General features: G+C 37.5%; 1 protein-coding gene across 4 annotated transcripts in view; it reads right to left on the bottom strand.

Annotated features, from left to right (window-relative positions):
- LOC127414167 (threonine aspartase 1-like) overlaps window positions 1–26043 on the bottom strand; it is a 53633-nt gene that overhangs the window by 15679 nt on the left and 11911 nt on the right. For 2 of the 4 annotated variants that reach the window (XM_051651965.1, XM_051651967.1), the window contains 6 exons: window positions 24749–24840; window positions 17840–18013; window positions 17058–17136; window positions 9835–9945; window positions 7873–7980; window positions 4684–4757 (listed from right to left, as the gene is read on the bottom strand). In XM_051651965.1, the coding sequence (XP_051507925.1) occupies window positions 4684–4757; window positions 7873–7980; window positions 9835–9945; window positions 17058–17136; window positions 17840–18013; window positions 24749–24840 (638 nt within the window). Of the gene's footprint in view, window positions 1–4610; window positions 4758–7872; window positions 8009–9834; window positions 9946–17057; window positions 17137–17839; window positions 18014–24748; window positions 24841–26043 lie in introns of those variants that run through there. The other 2 variants (XR_007892749.1, XM_051651966.1) reach the window with 2 other exon arrangements.

Below are 26043 nucleotides of genomic sequence, written 5' to 3'. Positions count from 1 at the left end.
AGGGTCATTGTCGTGCTGGAAAGTCCAAGAGCGTCCCGTGCGCAGCTTTCGTGCAGAAGAATGCAAATTGTCTGCCAGTATTTTCTGATAACATGCTGCATTCATCTTGCCATAAATTTTCACAAGATTCCCCATGCCTTTAGAGCTCCACACCCACCCCCCAAAACATCAGTGAGCCACCACCATGCTTCACAGTGGGGATAGTATTCTTTTCACTATAGGCCTTGTTGACCCCTCTCCAAACATAGCGCTTATGGTTGTGACCATAAGCTCTATTTTGCTCTCGTCACTCCAAATTACAGTGTGCCAGAAGCTGTGAGGCGTGTCAAGGTGTTGTCGGGCATATTGTAACCAGGCTTTTTTGTGGCATTGGTGCAGTAAAGGCTTCTTTCTGGCAACTCGACCATGCAGCTCATTTTTGTTCAAGTATCGTCGTATTGTGCTCCTTGAAACAACCACACTGTTTTTTTACACAGAAGCCTGTATTTCTCCTGAGGTTACCTGTGGGTTTTTCTTTGTATCCCGAACAATTCTTCTAGCAGTTGTGGCTGAAATCTTTCTTGGTCTACCTGACCTTGGCTTGGTATCAAGAGATCCCCAAATTTTCCACTTCTTAATAAGTGATTGAACAGTACTGACTGGCATTTTCAAGGCTCTTATCTTTTTATATCCTTTTCCATCTTTATAAATTTCCATTACCTTGTTACGCTTGTCTTTTGACAGTTCTTTTCTGCTCCCCATGGCTCAGTACCTAGCCTGCTCAGTGCATCCACGTGAGAGCTAACAAACTCATTGACTATTTATACACAGGCACTAATTGCAATTTAAAAAGCCACAGGTGTGGGAAATTAACCTTTAATTGCCATTTAAACCTGTGTGTGTCACCTTGTGTGTCTGTAACAAGGCCAAACATTCAAGGGTATGTAAACTTTTGATCAGGGTCATTTGGGTGATTTCTGTTATCATAATGATTTAAAAAGGAGCCAAACAACTATGTGATCATAAATGGCTTCATATGATCACTATCCTTAAATAAAAGATCAGTCATATTTTCAAAATCAATGCCAAAATTTCATAATTTCTGCCAGGGTATGCAAACTTTTGAGCACAACTCTATATTGTGCAATGTAAAGGGTGAAATTACCAAAATCCTTCCAATTTGTCTTTGGGGAGCATTGTTCTCAAAGTGCTGGATTATTTGCTGAAGTATCTCTTGGCAGATTGAAGTCTTGAACGATCCTTGCTCTTGAAGGACTAGGTTGTTTTTGGAGGCTCCTTATACAGTACTATGACACAATTGCCTTACCTGTTTAACACCTCCTGTTTCACATCGCCTTATTTCAACTCATCATATTGTTATTAGTCTTAAATTGCCCGTCTCAACTTTTTAGAGTGTGTTGCAATCAACTGATTTGAAATTATTGTACACTTTCAAAAAAACAATGGACTTCTCAAGGTAAAACATCATAGCTGTAGTGCTTTCAATATAGCAAAGGCTGAATATAATTTACAAATCACTCCTTTTTGTTTTTATTAGCATTTTTCATACTGTCCCAACGTTTTTGGAATTGGGGTTGTATAATTGTATGTATGAATGTATGTATGTATGGATGTATGCATGTATGTATGTATGTATGCATGTATGTATGTATGTATGTATGTGGATGTATGGACATATGGACGTATGGATGGATATGCAAATTGTTCATACATTTGGATGGATGGACATGCAAACTAGTTAATACATTTGAAAGGATGAATGGATGGAGGCGTGGATCAATGGATAAACATCATAGATGTTCATACATTTGGATGGATGGATGGACATGCAAACTAGCTAATACATTTAAAAGGATGGATCGATGGAGGGATGGATCAGTGGATGAACATGCAAACTGTTCATACATTTGGATGGATGGATGGATGGATGGATAGACAGGTGGATATGCAAACTAGTTAATACATTTGAATGGATGGATGGATGGATGAACAAGCAAACTGTTCACACATTTCGAGGGAAAGAGGGAGGGTGGGATGGACATGCAAACTAGTTAAGACATTTGGATGGATGTGTTCCCTGATGAAGAACTCAAGAGTAACACCGTCCAAACCAGACTCGATGCAACAAGTTTACACCAATGAGATTTAATTGTGGGTGGAGCAACCCAGCTTGATGCACCAGAACTAAAAACCAAGCGAATGACAAGATACTGCATCTTGATGAGCGATGCTGTTGGCAGTCCCGGCAGGTTTAACATGAACACTTGCCTCTGGCAAATAATGCAGGTACGCACGGCAGGAAATTACCACCGCACCTTCATTTTCCTTTCAAAGACATTACCTGAAGCAAGGATATGAAGTGTTTTCTGGGAGTTTAACATCTTAGCACCTTTATTCGTGCCAAAGAAAGTCTTTTTCTTACCATCAAAAGACCATCATTAGTCAAATTTCTTTGGCTCTTCAAACATGCCCTACACATGAAGGGCCACTATACAAGCCCTAACTGCAACATATGGCCCAACATAGCAACTGTGTAAACAGAGATACTACACACAAAATAGGTTGAGGAGTTTGAAGGTAAGAAGGCTCATTAAGAGGAAGAGATTCATCAATGCCAGGCATATGAGCCAAAGAAATTGAAGAAACAGTGAGTCTTTGCTTCCAGCCAACCCAAACCCTCACTGACAATGGAGCAGACAAAGAGTACGTTGGCTCCTACAAGAACTGACTAGAGCCCCTGTTCAGAGCAGAAATCCAACAAAGGACTATTCTAAAACGGGTCAATGCACACTTCCTGCCGTGCTCCGAGCAACTGCCGTGAATAGAAACAGTTAAAATGGCACTCACTCCAAGAGCTCTGTACTGTTTTCTCCATCTCACTGAGCTGCCAATCAGCGCTGGACTTTCATCTCAACAAACACGCGCACACACACTGCAGTACAATGCATGCAGGAATGGGATGAATGTTTCTGGAATGGTACACGAATAAGTTGGTGTCTTTATGCCATTCTTGTTTCTTAGAGCTATCAGAAGAAAGTTGCACACAGACCCGTAAAGTTCAGTCAAAGCCACAGTTTATCAGCACTAATTTTATTCAGCATCTATGAGGATATTATGTTAACTTTTATGTCAAACCCTATGGCCTGAGTATGCTTAAAATCCAACAGTGACTCTGGATATTTGAATAGCTATAGTTTAGAGGGGAAAGGGGTGGCTTGCCATATCCCAACCATTTTCTAGGCATAAGGAAATCCTCACACCTCAAGATTCCCTGAGCCTTTAAAAAAATAATAATAATAACACTAAAAACAATAGGGATGAGAATAGTAAGGCATTTATCTATTCTGGTTCAGATTTGTCTTATTGGTTGCAGTTCCTTAACAATTCCATTCAAGATTATTTTAGTACTTTGGAAAAAAAAAATACATTTGAATAAAAAAAATTAATAATAATAGCATGCGAGCGCTTAAATGCAATCCAATAATAAGTCCTCACTCTTTATTAAAAATATCAAAATAATACAAAAATAATTATAGTATAATAAAAATAATACACAAATAAAAGTGTGGTAACATTTCATGCATTCAGTGTTAAATTTTAGAAAATACCACTGATTACAACAAAACTCATTACAATATAATGTGTATCTTTAAAGGAATATTCCGTGCATTTGTGGCAAAAATGTTGATTACCACAATAAATAATTTCGGCTCATCCCTGCTTTTCTTTAAAAGAAGCAAAAATCGAGGTTACAGTGAGGCACTTACAGTGGAAGTGAATGGGGCCAATTTTGAGGGTTTAAATGGCAGAAATTGTTAAAATTTTATAAAATCACATTAATTCTTCTGTTAAAACTTGTGTATTATTTGAGCTGTAAAGTTGTTTAAATCATCACTTTTACAGTCGTTTTAGGCTTTTAGGGATTAAGGCTTTATGTCATCAAGGCAACAAAATTGGATATAACTGGTTAGTAAGCGATTTTATCACACTAAAATCATGTTAACAAGCAAATTGTTTATGTCTTGTGGCATCTGGAATTGAACATGATGAAAGTTATTACTTGCTTTCAGTGAGTGAGTCAGAATTAATCTGATTAATTCAGTAACCGCTCCGAATGACTTAAATATGTTTTTCATTCACAAAATAGAACCGGCTCATAAGAGTCATTCCTTTATGAATCGAACGACACTAGTCGCTCTCTATGTTTTTGAGTCGCAAAAAATAACTGGCTAATAAGAGTATTTTTTTTCCAGGAATCAGACTACACTGGTAGCAGCGCTGCTGAATTGTTCTGCAGGAAACATTGTGACAATATTTTAATATGGTTCAATCTACTGTATATTGGCAGAAGAATGCACGTTCAAGAACTATTAACGGAACCAAACGTTAATGGTTCCGGTATCTTATTTAAAATGGAACTTTCTTGGTTCCCATCCCTACAAATAAACATTATTACATTTTTAAATTTTAATACTTGGTTCTAACTGCTCAAACACAGCACTCTGTAATAAAAATTGTTTGTATAATGACTGCAAAACATTATAATTGACCATTGTCCCATGTAGTGATTTCCCTTCTGAAGTCCCTTTCCATCTATTTTGCCTGTCCCAGTCCCACCACACAAGCTGCTCAGTTGAGACAGTATGAAACTCTGATGATTGTGTCACTGTAGGAACTTCTTACCCTGGCTTTACTATCCTGGGCAGACATGTATCCCACACACATGCTCTCTGTAGTATGGCTCCACAGAAACTCCACTGCATACAAAGGGGAGAGAATGATGGTGAGAATCAGTAACTAAAAAGCCATGACATTGGGTTTTTAATTTACATTTACAAACTTGAATATAATAATAATAATAATAACAAAACAAAAAAACTACACCAGAATGGGTAACAGAGATGTAAATGTAGCCTATCAAACTCGATGTTTTCAGTTTGTGTGTTCCCTGGGAATTTGAACCTATGACCTTGCTACCACAATGCCCAACCAATTGCGCTACAAGAAGTGAAAGGGAATTTGGAAGGGTGTGCCTCAGATGAGATGAACGCTGGCATGCTGCTCTAATGATCAACACAACAGACAAAGATTGATATCGGAAAAGTGTGTTTTTCAAAACTGTGCACGATTCATATTAGTCTCAAATGTGAAGCGACTGTTCCTTCATTGAGTGTCAGCCCAGTTGCCTAATTATAACAATGCCTCTATTCTCTGAGGCCAGACCACACTTTGAGACCTGTTTATTCTGCCATTTGCGAAACCAGGGAGCTGCCATGTTTATCCCTGAATGTTTAAACAAAGACGCCTGGAAAAATAGTCAGCATCTTTAGACAAGAATGCAAAGGAGGCGTCAGAAAGGAAGTGTGGAACAGAACTTATGAATGGCTTTGCAATGACTCAAATTTTCCTCAAAAATGATTTCCTATCGGTGACTATGATTTGACGTTATTCCATCATTTTGGTAACTATTGTTATCATGGTAAATCTTAAGGGTCTGTAAGGGTCTACACCTCAGATAGCATCTGTTGGTTGCCTTTAGCAGATCTACAGAGGGATCCAAGATTCTGAAATGTCAGTTTTTCTATTTACTACAAAAGTTTGCATTACAAATTGTAATATCAGCATAACAATTTGAGTCAAAAGCTGAAAAATGTACATGAATGTTCATGCTATTAGAACCTTAAATTTGACTAGTCCCTATTGTGCTTTAATGACAGCATGAATTTGACCTGGCATGGAGTTCACAAGTTTGTGTAAACCCTGATGATCTATGTTATCCCAGCATGGTTTTAGAAGGTTTCAAAGAGCAGCTTGTGTGCTTAAATGAAAGCAAGCAAATCTGACTTTTTGTATATAGGAGCTAAAATGGTCAACGTCACAAATTACCTTGTATTTGATTAGTGATCTAGAAATAGTGCTGAATCTTAAACATTTCATTTTACGTCACAACATTTTTTTGTAAAAAATTTTTTCCAGGTTTAAATGAAAAATTATTCCAGATTTTCAATGTGATCTCAGACTTTTGGACCTTAATGTAGACGTTTGTCCAGTTGACCACAAACTGTGTCCAGTAAACAGGCGAAACTTATCAGTAACACCCTGCCTCAGAGCAGTGCGGAGACACACTGACTAAACATGCCGTGTTTGTATGTTTTTAGAGTTCTGGGTTGGATATTTACATACATGTAAACAGGCTCTATTTTTAAAAAGGAGACTATGTAAAAATAAGCATGCCAAATGCTATAAACCACCATCTTCGGAAATCGTTTACACATAAGTCCACCAATATATCATACAGATTAGTCAGTAACTGCAGATATGAAATATTTCTTATTTGCAAAAACTTGATTGAGGTAGGAAAGAAGAAAGAGCAACAGGTTTTTCCAAATAAACACATTCTTAAATTATAAATAAACTAACTCTCAGATAATTATGTGGTCAAAAAGGATGTTTATTTCAGTTTGGCTCAAAATAAATGGGGGTAAGAGGCTTTTTTTTTTGTAACATTTTTCCCTCAATCTACAACTGTAAATTGTCTAGCACCATGCCTCATAAGTTTCAGCAATTTATTACACTAAAGCCTGGCATCCCTTACACAATTTACCATTAAAATACCATAGTTACTACAGTTACTGATACTACAATAAAACTGTGATAACTTGGTATTAGTCACAAAGTTTACTATGACACACAGTAATGTTGTTTAGAAGTAGGACTGGTATAGGGCTGACTGGACTATGATCAGACACAGGTCAACTATGACTGGACTATGATCAGACTAATGTCTGACAAAGACTGGACTATGATCAGACTAAGGTTGACTAAGACTGGACTATGATCCGACTAAGGTCAGACTAAGACTGGACTATGATCCGACTAAGGTCAGACTAAGACTGGACTATGATCCGACCAGGGTCGGACCTAGACTGGACTATGTTTAGACCAATATCGGACTAAGACTTGACTATGATGAGACCAACATCAGACTAAAACTGGACTATGATCAGACTAAAATTGGACTAAGACAGGACTAAGATCACATCAGACTAATGTCAGTCTAAGACTGGACTATGATCAGACTAAGGTCAGACTAAGACTGGACTATGATCAGACTAAGGTCAGACTAAGACTGGACTATGATCCGACTAAAGTCAGACTAAGACTGGAATATAATCAGACCAGTGTCGGACCTAGACTGGACTATGTTTAGACCAATGTCGGACTAAGACTTGACTATGATGAGACCAACATCAGACTAAAATTGGACTATGATCAGACTAAAATTGGACTAAGATCACATCAGACTAATGTCAGTCTAAGACTGGACTATGATCAGACTAAGACTGGAGTAAGACAGGACTATGATCAGATCAGACTAATGTCAGTCTAAGACTGGACTATGATAAGAAAAAGACTGGACTATGATCAGACTACGACTGGAGTAAGCAGGATATGATCAAATCAGATTAAGACTGGACTATGATCAGACTGAAGTCGAACTAAGACTGGTCTATAATCTGACTAAAATTGGACTAAGACTAGACGATGATCAGACTAAGACTGGGCTATGATCAAATTAAGATAGGACTAAGACAGGACCATGATCAGATCAGACTAAGGTCAGACTAAAACTGGACTAAAACAGGACTATGATCAGACTAAGAAGCTGGCATAATTTGTTACCTAGCTACAGTGGAGAACAGCTGCCACTAAAAATCATTGTGGTTCACACGTTATTGACAAAAATGCCAAGGATCAGATGTGAAAAGAGACTAGCAGGAGAAGAGGCAGAGCAGGTAGAATCAAACTTGTGAAAACACCCAAACAATTTGGTTACTGTTTCATGTTGCTGCAGGACAGAGGAGCACATACCCAGCAGAGCCTGGATGTCTTCAGACCTTTGGTCTTCTTCACATGTGCAGCACCTCAGAACGATCACCCCACCCAGAACACAGTCCTCGCCAGCCAGGAATGGCGAGCCTTAAACACACACACACAAACAAGCCAACTGCATTTCAACTATGACCCTCTGTTCACTACAGTCATATCGTGTGCATTTTGTTTTCCATTTAAATCTGAAATATACACCAAATGTTCATAAGTGGAGACATCTAAGAAAATGCAGCTATACTTTAAATGATTTATTAATTATCCTCTGTTCTGAGAAGTTACTAAAACGAGCGGAAAAGCAATCAATTTCTGTACTTTCCGTGCCAACCTAAACGACTGAAAACAATTATTCTTTCCAAAGCATTTGTTTTATTAACCAAATGAGATAAGTTGGGAGCAAAGCCACTTTTCACTCTTTAATATGTTAATAATGGAAGGAGTTATTTCTGTAACCCCACATGAAGCCCTGATAAAGGGACTCTGTTGAGAAAGCATGCAGGCAGGCAAAAAATAGCCAATAGTCATACTTTTCCAAAGGGGAAAAAAACAGAAAAGTTGAGCAGCCCAATTGGCTTCAAGCCCATTTAAAAGATTACATCTCAAAACCAGTACTGTCGAACGCAGACTATGTTTAAACAAAGCGTAAGATTAGTCTATAGAAGGGAAATATTTTATACTTCAACTTACCGAATATAGGTGCTGTTTCATAAAAGCCATATTGATTTTGCACATCATGTTGTGCTCAGCTTGTTTACAGAGTACCAGGCTCTTTTTATGACACCTCTCATTTAAAACGCTTTAGTGAAGACCTGGACAGACTTCACACAGAATCTTGTCTTAATTGCGCACCTCGAGGGCATCTTAAAACACTACTTTATCCAGTGTTCCATTAAAACAGCTTTTGTTATTTTGTTTCGTCAAAGCATATACATAGTTTCATCAATTGTAATTTATTTAATTTCATTATTATTATTATAAAACAGTAAGCTCTGACTCTAAATTTTGATCGGATGAGCTACATTTTTTTATTAATTTAATTTATTTATGCATTTATTCAGGGTTCCCACACATTTTGACCAATGAATTTCCATGACTTTTCCAGTCGTTGAGAAAAGTCAAGTAGCCAATGAAATATTTTAGAGCAAAACGTGACCAGAAAAATGTACATTCTTTATAGAAATGTATATTCACTAAAGAAATGTTCACGACTTTTCCATGACTTTAAAAACTTTAGTCCTGGGAAAGCCACGGGAATGAATAAAGTTTCCAAAAAATGCAAGGTTTTCCATGATTGTGGGAACCCTGTTTTATATAAAATGCTCCACTCAATTTTTTTTCATTGACTTTTATGTGGTGCTCTCATGAAAATAATGATCACTAATCAAACTTTGCAACATTTAATATAGACTAAAAGATAATAAACCCTAAATATCTCCCACACTTGTATCATGGATTTCCGTGCAACAAAACTATAAAGGTCACAGGCCAAAACCAGCAAAAATTCCCATATGTACTCAGTGTGCAAAATTCAATATGAAATCCAAGCAGTCACACAATTTCACAAGCCCAAAAAGAGAACCAGACGAGCAAAGCCTCTGAACATGAAAGAAGAGAGACATCTTCAAATACACTGTCAACAGATTTTTTACGACATCTGAAAATAACTGTGGCTGCAGAAATATGATTTAACCAAAAGCTTGTGCTGCCCATTCAAAATAATGTTATTGATCCCCAAATCCAAACAAGCATAAAAAAAGTTGTGGCCGTTTAATTTTTTTTAGCACTCATTTCCAGTCAAGCATGTTGTTAATGATTTTGTTGTTTAGATTCAGCTGAGGATTACACTTCCTCACATACTATGGTGAAGCGATGTTACTATGTTACATACTATGGTGAAGAGAGAGAAAAACATAAAAACAAGTATACGGGGAGGGAAAGACTTACTGATGAACTTGTTTTGCATAGCCTCCAGTAGGGACTGGTGTGCAGTTTCAGCCTGCATGGCAGTAGAGCACTCTCTGGCCAACATGGTGCGAATCAGGTGCTCCCCAGAGCCTGCAATAAAACAGACATTTGTGGAATGTAGATTTCACAATTGACAAAAATAACATATTGCATGACAAAGAATACACTAAAACATCACGTATATCGTACAACTGCAAGAAATGTAAATTTTCTAGTTTCCATTTTAATTGCATAAACAGTTTAATGAATTTTAGGAGAAATCAGACAGTTTGGATATGGAACTGAACCTCTCAGTGATTATCATCACCGATTATTTACAGAATTGTCCGAATAATCTTGAGGCATTGTTCAGCCAAAAACAAAAATATGCCATTATTGTCATCCATTATTATTTTTTTTTTTACCCAAACCTGTATGACTTTCTTTTTTCCATGAAAAAAAAAAAAAAGGAAATATGCTGAAAACATTTACTAGGTACCCTTTTCCATAAAAGGGTACATAAAAAACGTACATTAAAAAAGTAATCCATAGAACTGATGCACAGCAGTCAGGGTCCTCTGAAGACATACATACATTTAAAAAAATTAAAATATTTGGTCACACCATATTAGGTGTCTTTAACTATTATGTACTAACATTAAAATACATACAACACAATGTATTTATTGTATAACTACATGTTCTGCAATATTCTCACAAGATTCACATTTGCTGCTACAGAGGTTGAGGTATGGGTAGGTTTAGGAGTAGGGGTAGGATTAGGTTTGGAGTAAGGGGTTAGAATTAGATTTAGGGTAAGGGCTGGATTAGGTTTAGAGTTAGAGTTCAGGTTAACAGTGTAACTATAAATGAAAATAAATGCAAGTACTTTAAATGCAAGTACAATGCAACTACACATATGTACACTGCCAAGCCCCCCAAAAAAGTCGCAGTTTGGATTTAAATAATGGTTATGATCTGGGGTCATTTCAATTGGTCAGGTCTAGGCTCAGCAACGTTATGCAACAATACAATGAGGTCAGCTGACTACCTGAATGTATGGCACGGGCATATTCCAGGACAACAATGCCAAGATTCATCGGGCTCAAACTGTGAAAGAGTGGTTCAGGGAGCATGAAGAATCATTTTCACACATGAATTGACCACCACAGAGTCCTGACCTTAACCCCATTGAAAGTCTTTGGGATGTGCTGGAGAAGACTTTACGAAGTGGTTCGACTCTCCCGTCGTCAATACAAGATCTTGGCCAAACATTTATGCAACTTTGGATGGAAACAAGTGTTGTGATATTGCATAAGGTTTTCGAAACAATGCCACAACGAATGCATGCCGTAATCAAAGCTAAAGGCAGTATTGACCACGGGAGAGTCGAACAACTCCATAAAGTCTTCTCCAGCACATCCTAAAGACTTTCAATGGGGTTAAGCCTAGACCTGACCAATTGAAGCAACCCCAGATCATAACCATTATTTAAATCCAAATGGCAAAAAACATTTGGCCAGGCAGTGTACATAATAAATACATTGTATCAAATGCTTAAGTACATAGTAGTTAAAGACATCTAATAGAAATGGGACCAAATATTTTAGCCTATTTTTAAGATTTACACTTTTCAATTTCATAACAATATACCATTAAATTGAAGTGTTAGATTTTTAACAAAATTAAATAAAAAATGCAAAATATTTAGTTTGCTGAATGCTATTTACTGTTGCGTGTCTCGTAACATGCCAAGTTTGCATATGGAGAATGACTCTGTGAGAAACATTTCCTCCGCTGCAGCTCTCAATCTCACACAAAGATATCGTATGGCTTCAGAGGACTTAGAATACAGCAAATGAGTCATATGGAGTACCTTAATGATAAGAAGCTTGAAAGTCTCAGTCCTCATTCACTTTTATTACATGGAAAAGTGCACCTGGGACAATCCGTTTAACTACTTCTGTAGGATTTTTATTTTTTTACACAAAGAAAAGTTTTGAAACAAAATCATGGTGAGTATTTGATGACATACGGTAATTTTCCTTTTTGGGTAAATTATCCCTTTACTAGCAGAGGACATTTAGGTTCTTTATGTTCTTCCTAATACCACTACCTTGAAAACACCTGCATCTGCAAACCATGACCCCGTTTACACCTGGTATTAAGATATTCATTTTGGTGAGCCGATAACATGTGGTCAGCTCTAAATACAGGTCTAAACAGGGTCTAAAATGTTTTGTGATTAGATCACAAATCCCACATAGGAATGTCTTCGAAAATGCATATGACCACATCACATTTGAGGTGTAAACGCTAATCTGTCCTGTATGCGCCCCGTCAGCAGCAAAGCACCTCCCCACTCCTGTCAATCAACCACTGCACTAAAACAAGTTTAAACTTTGTCGGTTACAAGCGGCTTTAAAAGTAAATGACTGTCCGATCTGAACATTTTTAAAAAATGTATACACGAGAACTTCACGGATCTTATTCAGTGTGTCTGAAATCAACATGCAGGGACTTATGAGAAGCAAAAACATCTGCAGCTCAGGTTAATACAGGTACTCCACTAAAATAATGGACAATTCTGCTCTAAATGTTGCTTTCATGTGTAGATTAATTTTCAGCTGCATCTAGGAGAAATAGCGCACGGTTTTTTCATGCTTTCTGTCTTTTCTGGCTTAGTTACACTTTAATGTCATGCAGTAAAGCACTGACATAGTGACTGATGCATGTCGTCATGAAACGGGGGGATCCCTCCCCTCCAAATCCGATCACAAGTGGTCACAGGAGACGCATTTAAGCGACCAGGTGTAATGTGTCTCACCTGACCACATGTGATCAGATCTCCCGACTGGTATATCTTCAGACCAAGTATAAACAGGGACCGTCCTCATGTGCTGTTCCTCTACGTCTGCTTCTTAAATCGCATACTTGTTCTGGGAGCAGACTTCTTTTTTAGTGGTGTAAAAGAAAAACAAACAAAAACAAAATAATTCCCTTAAAAGCACCTTTGAAATGCTCCTTTGGAGCAAATGATCTACCTGAAAGACAGATGGAGGCCTGCAACCTCCTTTACACACACAATGCGATAAAATTAAAGCGCGTGTTGAGGTTTTCTCAAGGTTGTGATGTTTTAAAGAGAGAGGAAGTTAAGGATTAGAAAAGTAGTCAAAATAAAAACCGCATCTCTGCAATCTACACTCATTGCTATTTTCATATAAACTATGATAACAAAAACCCTACTTTTTATTATCAACACTTCAAAGGCCTGGATTGTCTAAATAATCATAACATGAAATGAAAAGACTTAAAGAACATTTTCTCAGACTAACTGTAACACCGTTCCATAGTAATTAGCATGCGTCTCCAAGAGAACTATGAGTTAAAGAAAATGTAAAATACAAAAATTTTTAATTTTTCACTGTCAAAAAAGAAAAGACAGTCACAGTCATTTGCCTCTCAAAGGTAAAAGCATACAGCAGCCAGTTTCCGAAAAGGAGCGGGTGTAAAGAAATACCTTGAACACAAAAAGCCTGGCAGCCACTCAACCCTGAAAAACAATAAAGCCTTAAGAAAATAGCTGTGTTGTTTCTGTAAACACAAAATTGGGCCTTGTAAAATATCAGGTAACTACAACAAAAATCTGCAGTTTTGTTGCCATGACAATTAGATGCTAATTTCTTTTCTTTCTTTTTGTTTTTTTAAACAAAAGAATGAACAAACAACTGGCTCCAACATTGGCTCACTATTTTCAAGTTACCGTAAACCCTCTCATTCTCTAGAGAGAAATGGGTGTTATTGGCAACATTACCACAAGTTAACAGTTAATTTAACAAGCAAACAGTGCCATGATAGCGCAAACTCCACTTCCAGTGAAAAGTAAATAAAAAACAACAAAAAAACAAAGTCGGCATGAAAGGCAAATGTGGCGCAAGGAAACTCTCCATTGGCGCTCAGTGAAACCACAGCGAACGCCGAAGAGTAACAGGGTTGACATGGGCACCCGTGCACAAGCTGAGGGCACCCGTGCACAAGCTGAGGGAGAAAGCGAGCTCTGTGAAGCCAGAATTATTGTTTTTCTCCTCCTTTTGATAGGAACGCCTTTTAAGTTGGGAAATGAAAAGCAGGTGCACCGCTGGAGCACACATTTGGACGGCCCGTCCTCACCGCCATCCGTTTTCAATTTCGAGGAGGATGAAAGAGAAACGCATGCTGAAATGGCCATGGGGGGAGAAGGTGATAAAACGTGTGATTCTGCTTTTGCTTTTGGAATGGCGGACGATCAAAAACAAAGAGGCACCAAACACAATGCGAGTTTCGTGCCTGTTGCACACAAGTTTTGTGATTATAGAGTAAAATGTCAACAGGGAGCACACATGTAAAACACCACTCATAATATCATTCAGAGCAGTCAAATCAAGCAATAGAAGGAATCTCACGAAACCTGCTAAGAACATGTCAAGGTTACATGTCACCAAAGGATTTGGGGCCTGGGTAGCTCAGCGAGTAAAGAAGCTGACTTCCACATCTGGAGTTGCGAGTTCGAATCCAGGGTGTGCTGAGTGACTTCAGCCAGGTCTCAAATTGGCCCGGTTGCTAGGGAGGGTAGAGTTACATGGGGTAACCTCCTCATGGTCGCTATAATGTGAATCTCGCTCTCGATGGGGCACATGGTGAGTTGTGCGTGGATGCCGTGGAGAGTAGCGTGAAGCCTCCACACGCGCTACATCTCCGCGGTAATGTGCTCAACAAGCCACGTGATAAGATGCGTGGACTGACGGTCTCAGAAGCGGAGGCAACTGTGATTCATCCTCCACCACCCGGATTGAGGCGAGTCACTACGCCACCATGAGGACTTAAGAGTGCATTGGGAATTGGGCATTCCAAACTGGGGAGAAAAAAAAAAATCAAAAGGATTTTTTTTTTTTTTTTTTACATGTATTTTAAATAAAAGAAAATAAGGCTTATTTAAGGACCATTCAAATGTTTTGCATTATGATGTTTTTTTTTTCTTTTTTTCTTTTATTTAATCGCAATCAATTACAATTAAGCTCCCCCCCATTCAGTGAAGTAATAAAATACAAAATTATGATAAATTACTATATTACAGTATACTGACAAATACAAAATTACCGTAATACAGTAATGAGAATCTAATAAAAATCACCACTCTGAACCAAGATAAAAAATATAAAGTACAATGTCTACATTACGGTAATGATATTTGGGGAGAAAATATGTTTATCATCAAAAAAAAAATTATGTCAAAAAAAATATTATAAAAAAAAAAATCTTAATGATAAACTTTTTCTTTATGCAAAACAACTTTGGTGTGAAATGTGACCTGCACATGTACTTGACATGTTTTCATGTGATCCACCTAACACCGTTTCATTGGAGTGATGAACCAAATAGACCAACATCTTTCTAAAAATGCAAATGTGGCCAACAACAGAACAAGCAACTTTCATGCATTTTTTTTTTTTTTTTTACTAGAGGAAGTAACATGCCAAGCCTGAATGAAGCACAGTCTCTCTGCAATGGGCCAGGTGTGTGTTCACCTTAGGGTTCAGGCTGGGCCGAAGGTGCTTTCACACCATGGTGCAGCAACCCACTTAAGGTCATGTGCATGGATGTGAGACAAAGGATGAAGGAGAGAACAAGAATATGGCCTTAATCTAAGAGTAACACTCTCTTAAAATCGTGCAAGTGATTATGGTGCATGGAAACATATTAACAGAGGCTAGAGTTCGACAATGCAAAGCCAAGATTTTTACAAGGTGTCTGGTTGTTAAAGCAATGTCGCAGCCTCGTGAATATTATAAAGTTACAGGTGCAGTTATGCTGAAAAAGTGCACCGTGTCCTGGTTATGAACTAAGCATGTGTAAATTTACTGCACCAGATAACGTTCACTCCTGTCCCACTGAGCGCAGCAGTAATGTTCTGGAAAAAAAAAAATCCCATTCATTTTCTCCATAGTCAGAGTAATTGATTTTTAGCACTAACAGAGAAATTTTTCAACACAGACTTACCATGAGCTCTGAGATTGTTAAGTGATGGTATATGCTGTGTTTAATAGTTTAATTCCTGGTGAATAACTACACTACCCATAATCCTGAAGAGGGTTCCACCAATCAGAGAAAACTGCTGTTGTCAGAGTCTCAAACTACTTGTGTATATATCTGCATATTGTGCAATAAACTTAAAAATATTGTTTTTATACTTTTAATAAATTACTTTTCAATATTCTTTTACTGTACTGCCATTTTGTACCCGATTAGGTCATTTGCAGTGCTTCATAGTATTGTAGTTAATTTCCTCATAAATTATGTTAAGTACACAATCTTGTTCCTTTGACTTTTTTCTTATTTTCAATTACTTTTTTGCTTAAAATCAAAGTTTATAATCTTGTGATTCATCCTCGAGCTGGTTGTTTTTGTTCATACCTTAGAACTATTTACTTGAAAATTTGGACATACTTCCAGGACCGCTGAAAAAGTAGGCGCTGTTATTAGGAAAAAGCTAACCCTGTCTGACCCAGTCTAGCCACCATTGTTCTTTAAATCACATTCATATCCAAAGAACATATACGCAATTCAAAAGCAATGACGTCTCGTGATGCAACTTATACACCCAACACATTTTTGCCTTTTCTTTAGTCCTGACCTGAAGAGAATAGTTCTTATGCCATCTATTCAAACACAATCATGTCATGCTCTTCCGTGTCTAGCCTTGAACAACAATCTGTCTTTTATCATTACTGCTTTCAGAAATCCAGCCATCCTCTTTTGGCACAGAGGACTAGCATGCTTGTATTTGCTGTATAGAGATGTGAATCACGTCTGTGCCATACTGACTTGGGCAGAGACAATACATGAAAAAAAAAGCTTTTTTATTCATGTGACAGAAAACATTAGTTTAAAATCTAAAGCATTCAGCCCTGGGCCCCACTCACGGAAGGAATCCCAAGCAAAGCAGAAAGTCTTATTTTGCTCAAGAAACATGTCCATACTAAGCATCTGGCAAATGACATTAAGATATTGAAGAGAAGGGTTGACATACATATCAGAGCTGAAGGAAGTACAGCCAAATTACCCCCCCCCCCCCCCAATTTTTACTACAAAGCAGGAATAAGTTAGGACACAGTTTCAAACATTGCATATCAATTTAGGAATAGTTAACAGAAAGTAATGTCACACTAATATGAAATTTTTGATACCTGAGGTACTCACAGCTGTAGAGTAAAGGCTGACGTCACGGGCATTTTCCGCCCAGCAGCCACATCCAAAGTGAGCAGCCTGAGAACCAGAGAAAGATTAGGAGAATAAAATTGTAAGTATCTTGAAGAATAAGAACATATCCACAAGCAAACACACAGATGTAGTGTGGCAGAGGTGAGCATGTCACTTTGTTACATCTATTGAGAGTTAAAGGGTAAAACATAGTAGGCCTTTTCATACCTACTCACAACTTTTGGCACAAAAACTACACACCAAGTACACTACAAAATTTCCTTTAAAGACCCCATGAAATGGCATGTCAAGTGCAGTTTACTTTCCTGTGTTGAAGTATTTCCTTTTGAAACAGGAAGTTTGTCTGGAACATATTGAAGTCACTTTTTTCTTTTTAATTAGCCAATAGGCTTTAGTTACATCACAGCCATAAACCATGATTTAATAAATGCTAACTTGCTCCAGGCTGAATTAGGCGTACCTTCTAGAATGCGTTTGATTGGAAAAAATATTATTAGTGCAAGCTGTGTCAACAATATTTTTGGTCTGATTTCCTGGAAGAAAAACACTGCAATTTTTTTTTAAAGCGTATACTGCACCTGCTAGTAGTTTGTTTTAGATAACTTTTATGAGTATACTAGCATATTGATAGCTTCATAGCATGACATGTACTAAAAAAAAAATAAAAAAAAATACAATTTTGCTCTTGTGGGGTCTTTAACTTACATGGTTTAAAAGAATACAAGTCAAAACAAGCGGTTAGGGTTACCTGTCCCACTCGGCCCGGGTGCTTCATGGCCAGACCTCCGCTGGAAACTGCAGCCGCCACATTTCCTTCTCCATCCACCACGACCGCCCCTACCGTGTCCAGACAGGCTGAGTTATTCACCTCACCTTTCACCATAATGTCTCCTACTGGCTCCAAGCAGCCAAAATCGTTCTCCTGCGCAGAGAATTGCCATTCAATTACAATTTATTGCACGCACGGACATTAAACAGCCCTTTAAGTTTCTGCAGTCTAACATCCTGACTTCATTTACACAGTGAAATCCAAAATAAATGTCCTCTTTCAAAGTGTCAATGTATCTTCATACAAAACTCATTTATAATGGGTAAAGTGGTCATTTTTAAAAGGACTGTTTTCATTTGCTGATTGCGGTGTACTTTGGAGAGAGCATGACTGTGGATTGAAACGGGCATAGAGCCACTTGATAAATTGGCCTTTCCTGGGAAATTGCAGCAGGGAACGTGATGACTTATGATTTATAATTCCATCTTCCAATGAATTGAGTGTCATTACTAGGCCTTGGGTCTTCTTCAGACCTCGACTGATTTTTACGCACAACAATTTTCAAAAACATGAGAGAATTGGCTAAAACTGATTGATCTCGCCATCCGCTACAAATCTGACAAAATCAACTCCTGTACAACATCTTCTTACAGACCTTCCCAAAGAAGCCCATCAATTTTTCTCTCCTTTATGGGTAGCTGTTTGTATAACATTTATGTCTTAAAAAAACGATCCTGCTTTTTCTCCATTTTGGTTTGTCGTGAAATAATCTTGGTAAAAATCTTTACTCAGCTGTGTGAGAGAAGTTAAAACAATTCCAGTTTGAAGCTTCCTTAAAAAGCCATGAAAGTATCTTCAAAGGGATAGTTCACCCAAAAGTGAAAATTCTCTCATTTACTCAACCTCATGATATCCCAGGTGTGTTTGACTTTCTTTCTTCACCAGAACACATTTGAAGAAAAATAGCTCAGTAGGTCTTTAAAATGCAAGTGAATGGAGATTTCTCTTTTGAAGCTCCAAAAATCACAGACAGTTAGCATAAACGTCATCCATACGACTCCAACTCCAAATTAATGTCTTCTAAAGTGACACGATCGCTTTTGGTGTGAAAAAAGATAAATATTTAAGTACTTTTTAACTAAAAACCATCAATTCCATTAGGTTTCACGAGAGGGTGGATTCCAAGTGGTCTCTCATGTGATGCATTCTCCACTCGGTTGAGACATCCAGGATAAGCGCACAATCACACCATTGTGAGTAAAGAAACAGATAAATACAGATCTAAACCAAAATCAACCCAGCTTACAGCATTCCTCCTCACTTGTAAACAGCACTTGCCTCAGTTCTTGTGTGTTTCAAATGCCAATGCGATTACATCACACATGCATACGGCTGCAGAACAGAAGCATGATTTAGAGTAAAAAAAAAGAAAGTACTTAAATATTGATCTTTTTTGCACCAAAAGTGATCGTGTTGCTTTAGAAGACATTCATTTATCAGCTGGTGTCGTATGGATGACGTTTATGCTGACTGTCTGTTATTTTTGGAGCTTCAAAGGAGAAATCTCTATTCACTTGCACTTTATGGACCTACTGAGATATTTTTCTATTTTTCTTCAAATGTGTTCTGGTGAAGAAAGAAAGTCATACACATCTGGGATATCATGAGGGTGAGTAAATAATGAGAGAATTTTCATTTTTGGATGAACTCTCTCTTTAAGTTGCTGTGTAAAAATAACTAACACTTATTTGACCAAATAATTTCTCTGACTTTTCATGACAATTACTACATGAGGATTTCTTAGATAATTTTAGAGATTTCCGATTTCCATTTGTATGTCAGGTACCAATCTTTTGAATGAATATGTTTAAATGATTATACTTATTAGTGTACAAATGTCTCCATTAAGACCCTCTAGCACAGGCGGGTATTGTCACACTGGTTTGCGGGCAAGTTTTACTGTACTCAAGCACACACAACCATCAATATCTAGCCAATGAAATAATATAAAAATGTTATTTTACAAATAAGATTTGCTTATATCAATTAACTTTTCCCTCGCATATCCATGTGAACACAAAAAGCTGATTTTTTACTTCAAAATGAATACATTTTCAAGTTGTTTCTCACCAAAACCTTTTGTATGCCTTCAGAAGATTTGGAATATGACGCACAAGCCGCATGGACTACTTTTATAAGTTTGGTTCCTTTTTAAGCTTTAAAGTGAGGCACTTTCTACAGCCATTGTATAGAAAAGACAGCAGACAATATTCATTAAAACATCCCGTTTTGTGTTCTACATTAGAAGGAAAGACATACGGGTTTGGAATGACAAGTAAATAACGACAAGTGAGTAAATAATGAATTTTCATTTTTGGGTGAACTACCTTTAATAATATGTGTTTATAACGAGGACAAAACGAGACAAGTTCAACAGTGAAAACTGCACGAGTGCACTTGCCCATATAAAAGAGGACACCAAAACTTCTAAATTCTGTGAAGCACATTAAAAATTTGCAAGAACCCCAAGACCCCAGGCAAGTGATACAAATGCATTTCATCCCAAGTAAAACAATAAATATGCCACTTATAAAATCAAACAAACCACAAGCCACTTGAGAAGGGACTGGTGGATGTGTTGTTATCTTAATCACCATTTAATGCATAGCTTTGGGGAAAAAGCGTTTATTGAACTGGACTGCATTTACAAACAAGAAAGCAAGACCATGTGGCACCCAAGAGGCAGAGATCACTCATGCAGACAGAGCCAATAGCAATAATATACTTTAAACTGATGCTATCTTTAAAACAATCCGTACAAGTTTCTAACTCCAAACACGAATACCATATATTACAAACTAATGTATTTGTCTTTCCTGTCCAATGAAATTTTCGCCCAAATTTTCCCTGGGATATTCAGACACTGTAATTTGCAGCTAATGACCCAATAATGACCCACGTACATTTCACTTTCTCATAGGGACCACACAAGTGTCACACCAAACGTTCTGTTGATGGATCTCCACTGGAACCCATTTTCCCTCGACACCTGCATTCCATGTGTACCTGTCAAATCGCTTCCTTGAAAATTTACCAAAAAGTTGGAGAGATGCTAACATGTTCAAGCACATTACAGGAAACAATTTGGTAAAATAACTTCAAGATGTGGCCGCGGGAGACATCAGGGAGCAGGGTGGTGGTGGTGGTGCTGAAACACGATGGTCTCTCAAATCACATCTGAATATCAACAGTAGCATTAAAATTATGTTATGTTCATTATATCTCAGAACACTAACATATGAACCTGTGATTTTTGGTTTCTTTAAATTGAAAAATAAAAGATCCATGAAATCGATGATGACGTGAAGACACCCCACCAAAAACAATGACAGAAATCACACAGAAGGATATGGTTAACGGAACAGTCCACCCAAACATTGTCATTATATACAGTACTCACCCAAACCCACATGACTTTCTTCTTTTTTCTTTTTTTTTCAGTGGAACACAAAAGGTGAAGGTTTGAAGAATATTCTGACCACTCTTTTTTTATATAATGAAAATGAATGAGGACTGGGGCTATCAAGCTCCGAATAAAAAAATAAAAAAGCACTATAAAACTATAATAAAAGTGGTCCATATGATTTGTGTGCTTTACAAAGTCATCTAGAGTTTGTGTGAAGAGCAGACCAAAATTTAAATCTTTACTCACTCAAAATCTTGACATCAGGACTCTCTCACCTTAGAGAGTTAGAGTAGTGATGTTCATAAACAAATCATTCTTTTTGGGTCAGATATTTTCAATGAATCTATTGATCCCATTCACAAAACCAGTCTGAGTGATTCGTTCATGAATCTGACTGCTAACTCAAACTCAATGACCCATTTGCAGCAGTGAACAGCTCAGTGAAGGGGAAGATTATCAGTGAATAATTACTTAAATTTCTGAAATTAGTAAATAATGAAAGATTTACATTTTTGGGTGAACTATCCCTTTAAGAAGTTCTAGTTGATAATTTCTATATCTATTTGGCTAACTCATGCAAACTGACAACTATGAAGCAGCACAAGAGAGCTTCTGAGAACCGTATCACCCAAGTGCAAATTCCTTATGTGCAGTGCCATGTCAGCATTGCAGTAAGTATACGTGTGTGTTTCCTGTGACTGTGAGTAATTGAGGTCTACACGCCCCCCTTCAAGGTCGTCATTACCCCATGGGTTTCCTCCTCTGGGTATGTGGTGGTTTTGAATTAGAGGACTGAACAGATGCAGATCCTATTATCAGTCGAGTAATAATGTCAGAGCAAATGCCTCCGCCGCGCTGTGTTTAGGCCTAATTAAATGTGTTGAACCGAATGGAAGGGTGGAAGCCTATGGATTATGAAGCATTTAAAGGAAAAACTTGCATATTTAGTGCAGTCTTTTTTATTTTAATACAAGAGTTCAAAGAACACCTCTGCCAAAAATCAATGGCATATGTTACGGTTTTCCCTTTTATTAGAAGAAACTCTTAAAAGTAATTGTGCACCCAAAAATTAAAATGCTGTATCCTATGGAATGGTAAACGTCCCAGATTGTATTTTAATAAGTTACATAGGCCAATAGACAAAGGTGGGCTAGGCCTACCCAAGATTTAGTTTTATTATCATGCGTTTGGCCTCAGGCACTTGGCTCATTGGTGGCTTCCACCTAAAAGAGCCCCTCCCTGGTTTTCTATTGAACAGGGAGTCCTTGCCCCTATTTTGCCACTGCAAAGCCTATCAAAGTAACCGGAGAAGTTAAATCACACCCCGTTATTTCACATTTGCACATGATTTGGACAAGAGTGGCCAGAGTATTTAATTCTGACATTTATTTAAATGTTGCCTCAAACATATGGCTGAACCCCAAATTATGTATCAACAAGTCCCCTTTCTGCTGGTCAGAGTGGATTGTGAGGGGGGTTACTACACACAGTGACCTGTATGAGAGTGGAGTGTTGAGACCTTTTGAGAATTTGGTTCATCATTTTGGGATTCCCAGATCTCAGTTCTATAAGTATACAGCTGCGCCACATGCTCTGTACTGTTTTTGGGAGTAGCACACACCCCCCTAAAGCGGCAGGTGCTTTGGGAGAGGTGATTGCTGCTTTTGGAAAAGGTTATGAGGCATCAGTGTATTACTCCCTGCTAATTCAGAGTCTGGGGGATGGAGCCTTGACTTCTCTCAAGAAAGTTTGGGAAAAAGACTTGAATTTGGTATTGGAGGATGGAGTGTGGACTAAGATTCTGAAAAATATCAAGTCTGTATCTAGAGATGCAAGGGTTCGCCTTATGCAATTTAAGATTTTACATAGATTTTATTGGACCCCCTCTAGATTATATAGGCTTGGTCTTAAAAGGCACACCCACCTGCTGGCGATGCCAATCAGAAGTTGGAGACACTACCCATGTCTTTTGGGGGTGTGTTAAGATCCAGGAGTTTTGTTTGAGGGTTCGGAGTTATTTGTGTGATGTTTTGAACATTCAGGTTTTGCTTTGTCCCAGACTCTGTATTTTGGGTGATGGGGCGGTCATGAATTTAGGGGATAATCACATTAAAAATTGGGTTCTGACCAGTCTCATGATCAAGTGGAGCACCCTCTTTTTTGGAGTGGTGTGTGGAAATGGGGAGGGTAGCTGCATTTGAGGAAGCGGTAAGTAGAAGGCTGGGGTTTAGGGAGTTATTTGTTAAAAAAATGGGGCAAATATTTATTTATTTTGGGGGACTCTCAGGGAGGGGATGTGGAGAGTGTAGTTTAGTTTAATCATGTATGCTTATTATTATTGTATTTATTTATATACATATATTTTTTTTTTGGATTGTGTGTGTGTTATGTGGGACCACAGGGGTGTTCGTTGGGGGTCAGGGTGGGATTGTATTAGTGGGGTTTAAATGTAAAATGTTGATTCTTTTTATATGTGTTGAGTTTTTCACTGTCATGTGCATATGAATCAATAAAAATGTTAAAAAAAATGTTTAAAAAATGCTGTGTCCTATAATTTTTTTAGTGGAATACAAAATGAAAAATTTCTGAAGAATCTTTATGCTGCTCTTTTCCATTCAAGGCCAGTTCATACTGACAATGGCTGTGAAGTTCCTAAAAGTAAAATAAAAAAAAAAAGTCCATATAGCACAAATTCTGGATCTTCTGAAACCATGTTATAGTTTTGTGTGCGGAACAGAAAATTAAATTGCTATTCACTGATAATCTTCCCCTCCGCCAAAGTTCTGAAATCTCTGTCAGTGTCAAAAATTGTACGTTGATGGGTCGCAGGGTTGATGTCATTTATGCCACAACACCACTGGTTCTCATGTGTCATAACCAAACATGGCAGTTTGAATATGCGAAATGGAGAATACATTTCAGAGGTGCGTCAGAGAAAAAATGTTTCAGTGAATAACGTCGTAACTTTTGATCTGTTCTTCACTCCAATCTATTGTTTGGCTTCAGAAGACTTGAAAATGAAGCACAAGTTGTGCTTTGGGCCAGGTTCAGTTTTTCCTAGTACAACTTCAGTTTTGGGTTATGTTTGGCTTTGTAATTAATGTAAAAAATATTTATGTACTATTATAAATATTTTGGTAATAATGCTGTTTTTTCAGCATCTCACACAGGACCACTGCATTTTTAGACACGTGTCAAGTAAAATAAAAAATAAAAATTCTAAACACCTGTATTCTGTTTCAACAGATGTGCTGTGCCTAGCATTTTTGTCCAGATGTCACAAAGATTCGACAATTCTTTGACAAAGAAGTTGAGGTTGCCAAGAAGACATCATGTAACTGTTACACACAATTCCAGAGCAGGAAATGAGGGCAGACACTTTCAATTCATTCAGGGCCCAAGCATTTTGGATGTTCACTCACGTGTCCACTTGATTGTCGTCTCCTCTTCGTTTCAACCAGCTCTGCCAGCTCCATCTTCCTCTTGTTTCTCTTGTAGGCCGACAAACTGAACTCTGCAAAGTGTTGAAAAAGGCATGACAGTCCATAACAGACATTACTCCACTGCTTTGATTTCCATCCCAGAAAACCGTACGCAGGTTGATGAGTCATGACCCATTGAACACTGACAGACTCTTTGCTTCTGTGGTCTTATTTAGTATTATTATTCATGATAACATAGTGCAGTAAGAGTGTGTTTGGTGGGGGAAGAGCCTTTATCCTGATAATAAATTAGCCTCTTGTTGAATATGCAGTTAAAATCCTCAAAGTCTCTTTAAATAATAGGACATGTGTTACAGTGAAGTCATGGTTCTGGCATCAGATCTCTCTCAGAAACAGCATGGGGCCCTCTATTAAAGTATAAAAGCTATTGTTTACCAAATGCCGCATTCCACTCCTGTGAAATTCTTTTAATCAAAGTAAACGAATCAATGAAATGGGCACAATTAAGCCATTTAGAAAAATGGAATGGAATGCAATTAGGGCTGGTAAAAATAACACTAAGCCAGTGGCTTAAAAATGGCCTGCCAGATGAGAACACTTGCCTTCTTGTCATTCATTAATCAATGAAATTATTCCATGCCACCGTCAAGGCTTCCTAACTGTCATAGGAAGTGGTTTAAGTAAAAGCCTAAAAACAGAACAATCAAAAACTGCTACAAAGCTATCCGTTATGTATTTTTTAATCAGGACTCTAAATGATGAGTAGGAATTAAATTAAAGGACAATGAGAAGTAGATTTGTATTTCCTGATGAAAATGCCAGTGCTTCCAAAACAGCAAAAGGCTAGTTTTAAAGTTTTAGGTAAGCCTAATCTTTAGGCTTTTATTCTGTGTAAATGAAATGCTGCATAAATGCATAAATGGTTAATGCAAGGAAGACAGGATCATTTAACTTCAAATAAAAATAGATAGCACACCTAAGGCTAAAATTATCTACAAAACATAGTTTGAATGGGTTTTGCAAATCTGGATGAATTAAATGCAGAAGTTTAAATGGATAGTTCAGCCAAAAACCAAAATTCTCTCATCATTTACTCACCCTCATGCCATCCCAGATGTGTATGACTTTCTTTAAAAAAAAAAAAAAAAAAAATTATATATATATATATATATATAAAAATTTTTTTATATATATATATTTTCTAAAAAAAAAGATTTTTAGAAGGATATCTCAGCTCTCTAGGTTCATACAATGCAAGTAAATGGTGACCAAAT

Source organism: Myxocyprinus asiaticus, chromosome 23, assembly GCF_019703515.2.
Source record: "Myxocyprinus asiaticus isolate MX2 ecotype Aquarium Trade chromosome 23, UBuf_Myxa_2, whole genome shotgun sequence".
In the NCBI taxonomy this organism is placed as follows: domain Eukaryota; kingdom Metazoa; phylum Chordata; class Actinopteri; order Cypriniformes; family Catostomidae; genus Myxocyprinus; species Myxocyprinus asiaticus.
Note: the sequence above shows the minus strand (reverse complement) of the source record. Positions and strands in the feature narration are given on the sequence as shown.